Source organism: Cyanistes caeruleus, chromosome 1, assembly GCF_971803275.1.
Source record: "Cyanistes caeruleus chromosome 1, bCyaCae1.hap1.1, whole genome shotgun sequence".
In the NCBI taxonomy this organism is placed as follows: Eukaryota; Metazoa; Chordata; class Aves; order Passeriformes; family Paridae; genus Cyanistes; species Cyanistes caeruleus.
Genome location: NC_141701.1, coordinates 63,000,697 through 63,011,552, shown reverse-complemented (window position 1 = coordinate 63,011,552; position 10,856 = coordinate 63,000,697). Strand labels below are relative to the sequence as shown.

The window sequence follows — 10,856 nt, the reverse complement described above, 5'->3', positions numbered from 1 at the left end:
GCAGGCTCCCTCCTCCCCCTTTCTTTTATTTTTTTTTTTTTGGTATAATTCCTTCCCCCCCCCCCCCCCCTTCCCCCTCCTCTTTTTTTTTTTTTATATCTCTGCCGCTTCTGCTGCTGCCGCCAGTGCTGCCGCCGCCGCCTCTGTGCCCCGGAGATGTCCTTCCCCCAGCTGGGCTACCCGCAGTATCTCAGCGCCAGCCAGGCCGTGTACGGGAGTGACCGGCCCGGGGTGCTGGCCGCCGCCGCCGCCGCCGCCGCCGCCGCCGCTGCCGCCTCGGGCCGGCCCGCGGGCGCCGAGCTGGGCAGCGGCTCGGCCGCTGTCACCTCGGTGCTGGGCATGTACGCCAGCCCCTACAGCGCCCCCAACTACAGCGCCTTCCTGCCCTACACCGCCGACCTCGGCCTCTTCTCCCAAATGGTGAGTGAGCACCGCGCTGCCCCCCGCGCTTGCCCGGGCCCGCCGAGAGCGGCCGCGGAGGTCGGGGGAGCCGGGGGAGCCGGGGGAGCCGGGGGAGCCGGGGGAGCCGGGGGAGCCGGGGAGCCGGGGAGCGGGGGAGCCGGGGGAGCCGGGGACGGGCGGAGGCTGCGGAGCCCAGCGCGGGGGCGGCGGGGCGGCTGCGGCGGCGGCTCACGCCCGGCGAGGGGTCCGCCGTGGAGAGGGAAGCGTGGCTGTCGACGGGTGTGCGGGGTAGAGAGGGGCTGGCGGTCGCGGGCTCCGTCTGCAAGCGAAGCCCCCCATCCTCGTCGTAGCTCCAGCCGGGCAAAACTCCTCCGAGTTTTTCTTGGCAGTGGCAGAGCTCCTGCCTCCGTATTGTCGGCTTTCCCTAGCAACTCGGCTATTTTTTGTTTTCTTTTCTTTCTTTGTTGTTATTGGTGGTGTTGTTGACGGGTGATATTGTCGGTCCTGCTGTTTCACTGGGCTTTCCAGCGCGCTCCTCTTTCCTCTTGGTACTTTTCTTTGCCGCTGAGCAATAAACAGGTTCCGTCCGAAAGGCCAAAGTGTCGGTACCAGGGGCGTCCGTTTATTTCGAGGCATTTTCCTTAAGCCTTGAAAATGTCCCGCTCTGTTCCTTGAACTTTTCATACTCTGATTATGGCGGGTATCATAGATGGGATTTGCATGAAGCGAAAGTGGGCATCCACATCCCATTACAGGCATCGAGGCAGAAACGCATATCGGCTTTAATTCTGAGAGAAATTGTCACCACCCAGACTGTCCTCCAGATTAATTTCACGTTTTCTTAAGAATGTAACAGTTAGAAAGTGAAACATATTTTTTCTTTTTAAAACTAACTGTTTTTCTATCTGGTGTAGTTTCGAAAACGAAACGTTTTCGTTGCTAGCATTACCAAAATTCTCGGCGGTGCTACGCGTAGGTTCCACTTCATTTTTTAAATATTCCTCTTTTCTCTCCCCCCTGACACATAAAAGTGTGACTATTTATAACCGAATGCATGCAATGCATAACTTTTTAGGGTTTTTAGTACATATGATGTATACAAATAGGAAAATACACTGTTGAACAAGGGAGAGCATCTGAAAACAGATCATTTTTGTACTGCGAACATTTCGTATAAAGTCACTTTTAACAGTATGCATTTCCTACTTTTTTTTTTTTAACCTTGATTTTGGAAATGCAGTAAAAGTTGAGACAGAAGCAATGAGTGATTTACAAGTGGCTTCTTCAAAAGAATTCCCAACAGAGTTTACACAAAAATATCATTTCAGCAACAATAACAAAAGACAGCAGAATAAAGGAAGTGCAGAAAGCCTACTCTGTAACACATTACAAAAATTACATCGGGCTACTCTTTGTGTATAAGCGGTGTGCATGAAATTAAAATACATGATCCTTCTTAACTGTTTGACAAAGTTAAATTAGTTTCTTTGCAAACATTTTGAAGAGGTCCATTTCTAAGGCTGACATAAATTATGACATAGTAATATGAAGAATACATTTCTGGACTAGGCAAAAAAAAAAAAAAGAGAAAAAAAAATAAAAAGAAAAAAAGGCGAGATCATAATAGAAGAAATAAAGATAGAAAACTGCTTGAAATGTTAGCTATTTTGGAACAGTTCCTATTCCTACTTTCCTACGTTCTTGTATTTTATTACAGTGATTAACCATGGCGGTGATATTTTGAAATAAATTCTAAATACCTGAACATTTGTGAATCACGAACTAAAATATTAGGTTAATATCTGGACAATTTGCGGTAATAATGGGGCCTAATGAGGTTGCTAGAAAGATAAAATGTTATTTACCAAAACACCTGATGGGATAATTTGACTTGCTGTGTTTTACTACTGATGATAAAAAGAATATTGATTGCAAATAAATCACCGCCTCTAAACGCTTGTAAACAACTTGTGTTTACTCTGCAGATCAAAGTAAAACTTATGAGATAAAGTGTCCACGTAACCATATTCTACAATGCGTGGATCAGTTTTCATTTCGGAGTTTAAAGGCTCTTATAACAGTTAGAAGTTAATGTTTTACTCCAGAACCTTGGTGTATGATTTGGGGAGCGGGGATGGTGGTGTTGGCATGTGTGTGGAAAATCTTTCACATCCTAAGTCTCTTCATACTGAAGTTGTGCATTCATCTCCCCAGTCTCGTTTCACTAGGAGCAAAAGTAAAGAACGCTCTGCATGCATTTCTAACACCCTCCTGGATACTTTGCAGATAAATGCGGCACTGTGCACGGGCATTAGTTTGTAACTGCGATGTAGTACCTGTTCTATGTGCCTGATAATTTCAAGGGCACAGTAAATTGTCTCGCCGAGGCCAAGGCGAAGTTGCTGCGTTTCCGTCGTTTGGTTTGGTTTGGTTTGTGGAGAAAATATTGATAACGTCTGTCAAGTGGGTGCGATCTCTCTTTCCTTTCCCCGTAAGAAGGGGGAATCATTTGGGAATGCCTCTCTGTAAGAGAGCCTGGAAATGTGAAGAGCCTGGAGCGGGCAGGGCCGAATTTGGCTGTGAAGACCCTTTGCACCGCTGAAAGGCGTGTTCCGGCTCCCGGAGTAGCCTATTCAGGTCTGTTAGAGACGCTAACGAGATAATTGATGTGCTTTTTCCTCTCCGCTTGTCTGAATGTGTTGCAGGGCTCCCAGTACGAGCTGAAAGATAATCCGGGTGTCCACCCTGCTACCTTTGCTGCCCACACTGCCCCCGGCTATTATCCCTACGGACAGTTCCAATACGGGGACCCGGGGAGGCCCAAAAACGCCACCCGGGAGAGCACCAGCACCCTCAAGGCATGGCTCAACGAGCACCGCAAGAACCCCTACCCCACCAAGGGCGAGAAGATCATGCTGGCCATCATCACCAAGATGACCCTCACCCAGGTCTCCACCTGGTTCGCCAACGCCCGCCGGCGGCTCAAGAAGGAGAACAAGGTGACCTGGGGCTCCAGGAGTAAGGACCAAGAAGATGCAAACCTCTTTGGAAGCGACAATGAGGGGGACCCCGAGAAGAATGAAGATGATGAGGAAATTGACCTGGAGAGCATAGATATAGATAAAATCGATGAGAATGATGGGGAGCAGAGCAACGAGGAAGAGGAGGAGAAGCCCGAGCTCCTGAGACAAAGCAGTGAAGAGGAGCACTTAGAAAAGGAGAAGGATTTGGCACTGTCAGGGTCTGAAGGGCTGAAACCCAAAGATGCGCTGGCCATGGTGAAGGAGGCCTCTGACAATAGCACGAGAATCATCAGTCCTGGGGGACCGAACAATTTACAGATGCCATCCCACAGCAAACCCAAGATTTGGTCTTTGGCAGAGACGGCAACCAGTCCTGATGGTGCCCTGAAATCTTCTCCTCCTCCTCCTCCCCCTCCTCCCCAGGTTAACCACACTTCTTCTCAGATTCAGCACCCTGCTTTTCTCCCTAGCCATGGACTCTACACATGCCAGATTGGCAAATTTCACAACTGGACAAATGGGGCTTTCCTCACTCAGAGTTCCCTTCTAAATGTGAGGTCCTTTTTGGGAGTAAATCACCACCATGCTGCTCATCACAATCACCACATCCAGGCCCAGCAACAGTCTTCTGTTTTAACAGCAACCCTGGGAGCTCTAAGCAGCGAAAAACCTTCAGAGAGGACCAGTCCCAAACACATAGGTAATTAATGTATCAGCCTTCCACCTCTCCCTCCACCCCCCAACACATGCACATGAACTTCTCCTTGAGGAATGGTGTCACACTGGTGTAACTGATTGCTTTTAATGGAGCTGCAGTTTACTCTAGCGTTGGTTTCCGGCCCCCTACCCAGCGTGTTGGTCACATACATTAAGCACGTTTCATGCGGCCTATTACATCCTCACCCTATACGCCCATCGTGTAAGATGAAAATTTAGGAAGAGCGCAGTGAAACGTATAGGTTTGAGCTTTCCTTCTCTCTTTCATGAGCCTTCCTTTCCCTCATCTCCCAATAATTTCAATGACAGCAAAAAATGTGTCAAGGAAAGCTTGCAGACTACTTAAATACTGAAAGTAGAGTAGTATAGTGCTGTACACACATACACATGTATCTGTACACGTCTGAACAGGAGGGTGAGAGGGAAGTGTGTTCTTTGCATAGTGTCCAGATTCTTGCTGTTGTTATTCTAAAATGGTTCTCCTGTTTTTGTTTGGCTTTTTTTTTGCTTTTTTTCTTTTCTTTTCTTTTTGTTTTGTTTTGTTTCTTTTTTTTTTTTTTGTCTCCTTCTAGAAAGAGAAAATGTACCAAGAACTGACTCCCCACCCCAGCCGCTAAAATCGCCCTTCCAGCCTGTCCGTGACAAGTGAGTTTGTTTGTTTGTTTTCACTGTAGGAATGTTACTTATGTGGAGCAGAGCGTTTGAATAATAAAGACTAATTATAACACCTAATCATCACCATAATAATACATACAGACAATGAGAACAGCACAGGAGTTGCTCTAATCTTTCCAAACTTAGACTAAATTGCAATTGTACATAGCCAGACTGTAACTTTTCTAAAACTTAACAGATCTCAAAGATCTTGTGTTAATTACACCAGAGACAATGATTTTTGTGCCATTCTCTATTACTAAGATATTATAGCAATAGACAGGTAATTAAAAAAAAAACAACTTTTTTTCCTGAAAGAATGTAAGAATGTTACGTCTTTTTTTTTTTTTCTTCCTCCCTTCCTCCCCTGCAGCTCTTTGGCTCAGCAAGAGGGAACACCGAGAATTTTAACAGCTCTCCCTTCTGCTTGATTAAATGATTTGGTGAAAAAATGTTACAGAGACTGGTATTAAGGACAGAGAGAGTGAAAAAAAAGGAAACGGTATAAACAACTCCCATCAATCTCTTTTTGCAATAAGGTGGTGCAAATCCATAAAAGCATTACACAAATCTGTAGATGGATCCCCTTCCTCATTGTACCATTTCAGATCGTGTTATTCTAACCATTCTTGGATTATTTGTTTGGTAAATGTTTTCCATGTGTTTGTGGTTTTCTTTTTTCTGTATATAGAGTGATTTCAGATTGTAAATAACACGTCAGCAAAACTTGTCTAAATCATATATTTTTGTCTAATAAACTAAATGAAATTATGAGCTCTCTTCAGGTATGTATTCTGTTGCTACAGATCTTATACATATATTACAAATCTATTCAAACATTTATAATTTGCTCTCCAAAAAGTCAAGTCTCCTTCTTTAGGTAACTGAAACTTAAAGTATGAAATCCAAAGTATTTTTCTGAAAACAAGCTGCGAGCTTCCTTTCTCATTCACGCAGATTTAGGAAGTTGAGTGAAGCTGGCTCGTGCCTTAGTAATATTAAAGTTATTTTTTTCAATTGTGGTGATTGAGACGCGTTCTGTAGTACCCACTTTCCGGACATAAATGGATCTGACTTCCACTTATGCTACAAAATAGTTTCTTAAAACTGAAAGGGACAAGTTTTCTCACAGTTCCCTAGTGTATAACTTTGCTGTCCAAACTGGTTGCTAAATTGGATCAAGAGCTTTAGTGCTTTGGTATATATTCCTACTCAAGATGAAAAAAAAAATAAAATATCATAGTTAAGGAAAAATAATTATTTGTAGAGATATGTGCCTTGAATAAACACAGAGGAAATATAACAGTGAAAGATTATTCCTGTGACATTAAATACAATCTTAGTAGGAAGAAGAAGAAAAAAGTCAGCTCTTGCATATCTTAGAAATCTTAGAAGAAAGTTTTGCGATTCCGATCTGCTGGTTGAAAATAGACTGAGAGACAGGATCTATCGTTTTATAAAGACATTAATCTTCCAAAGAGGGTCCGTTAAAATGTGTAATATTTTTAGTGTTTATTTCTTTTTTTTTTTCTTTTAAATGAGAACACTAAATGAGCATTGAGGTGCTAATAAGATACCAGATGGTTGTTGATGGTGGAAAATGGAAAGAAGCAGCTGGGAAAGTCATTAAGAAATAATGCGGTGACGCCCTATCCAAACTAAGCCAACCTCAAACCAGGACTTGTCGGAAACAAGATGAGATTTTCAAATAAAATATTAATAAAATTCTTGTCAGAGATCAGAATATTGATCTTGATTTAGCTGCAAAATCATCTCAATCAAAGAGCAGCCTCGGTAAACTATGGCTTAGAGATCTGTTGGCAAAGCGGTGGAGGCTGTGTGCTCCTACATTTTGCATTTTTCTGATGGAGCAGAGAAACAGGTCAGGCAAAATAGATTTTGTGTGGAATATCTGAAGGAGAGTCTCTGGTAAGAGGCTAATGTTGACATCCTGCAGTTCCTAGCATAACATCAAATAGTTTGTATTTTGGCTTTCAGTTGTTTTGGTGTATTTTTTTTTTTTTTCCCTTTTCTCAAATCACAGACAGTCTCGCATTGGTAATTGTTGGTAACTGTTCCAACAAAAGAGAACATTGCGCTTTTTACCAAACTAGAGTAATTTAGCCTTCGGGGAAAGGGAAGACGTATTTAAAAATAAAAAAGAAAGAAAAAAAGTCTTCAAGCTTGTAGACCTTAACGGTGCATCAGGTCACTGCTGATGTAAACCTGATGCAATTGCTGTCTCTTTCATATCAATTCAGATGAAATCGCCTCAGTCCCGCCCCGCTTCCCAAATTCCTTTCGGGGGACGCGGCCGTCCTCAAGCAACCCGGCCGCCCGGGGTGCCGCAGCCGCCGGGGACCGAGCGCTTTGCTGTCACGGACCGGCTCCGCTCCTCCAAGGTGGAGACGGCACCTAAAAGGCGCGCCGGGATGCTCTGGGAGCGGCGGAGCGAGCGCGGACCGTCCGGGGGGGAGCGGAGCGGGGATTCCCGTGTGGCACACACAGGAACCTCGGCAGGGACTCGGGCTGTGGGGAGCGGGGGAGAGCGAGCGTGTGCCGGCTGCTCTGTCCGCCTGTCAGCGGGCACCCGGCTCCGAGCGGTTCCGAGCGGATCCGAGCGGTTCCGAGCGGTTCCGAGCGGTTCCGAGCGGATCCGAGCGGTTCCGAGCGGATCCGAGCGGAGCCGCGGGCCGCGCTTTGGGCAGGCTCGCAGCGCCCTCTGTGGGCGGCGGGCGGCGCCGTCCCCGCGCCCGGCCCGCGGCTCCGCTCGGCTGGGGCGGAGAGGTGGAGGCTGCCCGCCTTTAATGCGGCCAGAAAGCCAACAGCATCCTCCGGAGTGCGCTTACAATTCTGATTATCCTCCGGAGAGTGATAATTCCCAGTAGTTATCTGGTTGGCAGTTTTCCTCCTTTGGAAGCCTCAGCATCTCTAGAGCTGACTCAAGCCGCACAACTGGATTTTTTATTTATTTTTTTTTTCCTCATCTGCTTATTCGAATTTCCCACCTCTTCCCCTCCAGCAACGCTAATTGTGACGCTTCCCTCCCCAAACAGCTGAGGGTTATACCGGGATCGGGGTCATGAAGCCCCGCGGGGTCAGCACCGCTCCGTCTTTCTCCACCGCGCCCGGAGCGTTTGCCGGGGATGGGATGAAGCTCCCGGCTCCCGCCTCCCCTGCGGCTGTGCCCGAGGCGGGGGAGGCCTGGGAGCCGCATGCCGGCTGCTGGAGGGGCTGCCTGCTCGGACGGAGCGTGCTCTCGCCACTCCCAAAGTTTTCTGGACAGGAGTGCAAGTGGCTTTCCCTCAAAAAAGGGAAAACCGAAAAGTCCTGAGGCCAGCTGAGAAACGCCGTGTTGTTTAAGTCAGAAAAGCCCCGGCGTGGCTGCGTGCCTCGGTGCCCAGCACTCCCCGAAGGCCGCTGCCTCAGCCTATTCGGCACCTGGGGGAGCAGGCTGATCGCCTTTCCCTCCCCGGCCAGCCACAGCGAGGTGGCCATTTCTCCCGCGGGAACTTTCAGACAGAGAGGACGTGCACGGGTGGTCACTGCGCTACCGCACGGAGCCCTCGGAGGCTGCCCGGGCGCGGTGCGGGGCCCGGGCCGGGCGGGACGCCCCCACACCGCCCCCAGCCGCCGGGAGCCCCCGCGCCGGCTTCGGGAAGGAGCGGGAGCTTCATAATCCCGAGGTTTCGCTTGTCACGTGAACCGTGCTAGGAATGATCGTTTACGTCACCCTGGCAGGAAAATAATTTGTAGTTTTTGTGTCATATTTTCATCGAGACCCACCCCAGCAGATGTATACCAGAAAATACCAGAGTGCAGGGAGAATAACAAAGAAGCTTAAGCTAAACGATTTGCCGTAATTGGGAATGCTTCGAGCTGATAAGAGTAAATTGGAAAGTACTAGATTCCTACCTTTTTTTTTTTTTTTTTTTTTAAAAAATGATGACGGTTCCCCAACCTGATAAATAAAGTCAATAAGAAAATTTGCATTGAATCGAATGGGAACTACAAGGAGTAATACTTCTTTTAGCACAACAACCGAGTGCCAGGATACATTTTCGTGCTACTTAAAAGGCTGCCAGAAGACGCCTTTTCTACACGTTTGCATAATCCTCCATCCTCCTCTAGTAAAAAAAAAAAAAAGTCTTGTTTTTCTTATTATTTACTTAGAATTAACAGAAGAATGGCAGAAATCTGTAAAGAAAGAACACTGAAAAGTTGATATAATCTCGAGTTCAGCAAACTCAGAAATTCGCAGTTGCCAAAACAGATTAAAAGCAAACGGCAGCTTTACGGGGATTTGGCTTTGTCACAGAGACGTAGTTATGAAACACGCTGATTGGTATGCATGCCTCATTTTTTATTCCTTTTCTGTTTTATTCTGAAAGAAAAAAAAAAAAAAGGACTATTTTTAACTAGGTAAAAAAAAAAAAAAAAAAAAAAAAAAGCGCCCAGAGAAAGGGAAGAAGAAAATTAGTAGGGTGTGTGTACTCAGAACTGGCTCGTTCCTATGATTGTTATCGTTCCCGGCTCCTGTCATCCCTTCTTGCTGCTTTGGTTGAGTTTTTGATGCACTCTCTCTGAATCTGGAGCGGCCCCGGAGCCGTCGCCGACAGCAGCGACCTGCGGAGCTGGGGCGGGGGCGCCGTGCGGGCTGAGGCTGCCCCCGCCCGCCGGCAGCTCCGCACCGGCCCTGGTCGCGGGGCTCGTTCGATCTCCGGCTAACTTTCATGGTATGACCATGTTTTTCCCAGCCTTTTTTTTTAACTTTTTTTTTTTTTAACTTTTTTTCTTCCTTTTTTTTTTTTTTTTTTTTTTCATGGGAGCCGATCAATTATTCACAAGCACATTTATCTCCCCTGCAATATGGAGAATTCATATTCATATCTCTGTTTTAGTGGCCTGACACTGATTAATGTAATATGCGCCGCGGCTCCGAGCGCCAGCCCCGCTCTATGAATCATGCACTATAAAGTTTCAATCGTCCTTGTAGATGAGACTATTACAAAGAGCGCGGAGCGGCGGGGGCGGGGAGGCGGGGGCCGGCAGCAGCCGTGGCTCCGCGCCTCGGCCGGCCATCGGCCCCCTGTTAAACAGGCTCGTATTGAAACCACCCGGCGGCTGGCGGGGCACAGCGCGGGGCCGGCAGTAGTCCTGCCCGGCGGGGCTCCCGCCGACTCGGGTCCCCGTCCGCCCGCCCGCGCCCACCGCCGGCCGGCCCCGGGGAAGGGTCTGCCGGGCTCTGCCCCCTCCCCGCCTCCATCAGCCCATCGGGCAGCGGCGGAAGAGCCGCGCGGGCCGCCTGGCCCCGGAGGAGAGGCGGGCTGCCGGTGCCCGCCCTGAGGGATGGGCACCCCGGGGCGGGAATGGGGCTCAGGCTGGCCCCGGGTGTGCCTTGGGCCTGAGCAAGCGCGCTGTGGCTGGCGAGGGAAGGCCGTAAAGGGCGTCTCCATCACCCGGCTAGTTCCAATGCTATCGTGGTACGGTTAATTTTGGTTTGTTTGTTTGTTTTTATACTTTTTTCAATTCCCCAGTGTCCTTAAAAGGCGAGATGTAAAGAAAAGCCGCGGCTGACAGAGGCACACAAGCAGCACAGGGAAAGGGCTGGTGAATTGTAAGTGCCCTGTGAAAGAGAGCACCAAACATGGGCTTCAGCACACGCCCTCCATCCCCAGAGCGCTGCCTCCATCCCGGGGTGAGGCTCCCCTGCCGTCTTGGTGACCTCTGGGCACCCAAGCCCTGCATGCGGGCCTGCAGGTGGACGGAGGGGAGCCACCCGCTGGCCCCAAAACCCAGCTGCCAGCCACGGATCGGGGAGCCACGGCTGGAAAAGCTGTGGCAGGTCCCCTCTGGCCTATGGGAAGTGGGTGGCAGCCCTGGAGCTGTGCCGTGCAGGACCGTAGGTGCACCCCTGCCAGGAAGCGCCATGGCGATGACCAGCAGGGCCTGAGCCCGCCACTGGCTCTGTGGGGGCTGTGGTGAGGAGCGAGGTGGGGCCTGATTCCAGGCTTCAAGTCGCTGGGTTTCAGCAGTAAAACTTACCTGGGACCAACAAAT

At 48.7% G+C, this 10,856-nt stretch overlaps 1 protein-coding gene across 1 annotated transcript; it reads left to right on the top strand.

Annotated features, from left to right (window-relative positions):
- The first annotated feature begins 105 nt into the window (after positions 1 to 105).
- IRX1 (iroquois homeobox 1) lies at positions 106 to 5,813 on the top strand. The gene is made up of 4 exons (XM_086895858.1): positions 106 to 420; positions 3,108 to 4,125; positions 4,715 to 4,787; positions 5,170 to 5,813. Exons 1-4 carry the CDS (start codon positions 157 to 159, stop codon positions 5,225 to 5,227), a joined length of 1,413 nt encoding a protein of 470 aa, XP_086751984.1. The 5' UTR covers positions 106 to 156; the 3' UTR covers positions 5,228 to 5,813.
- The last annotated feature ends 5,043 nt before the right edge of the window (positions 5,814 to 10,856 follow it).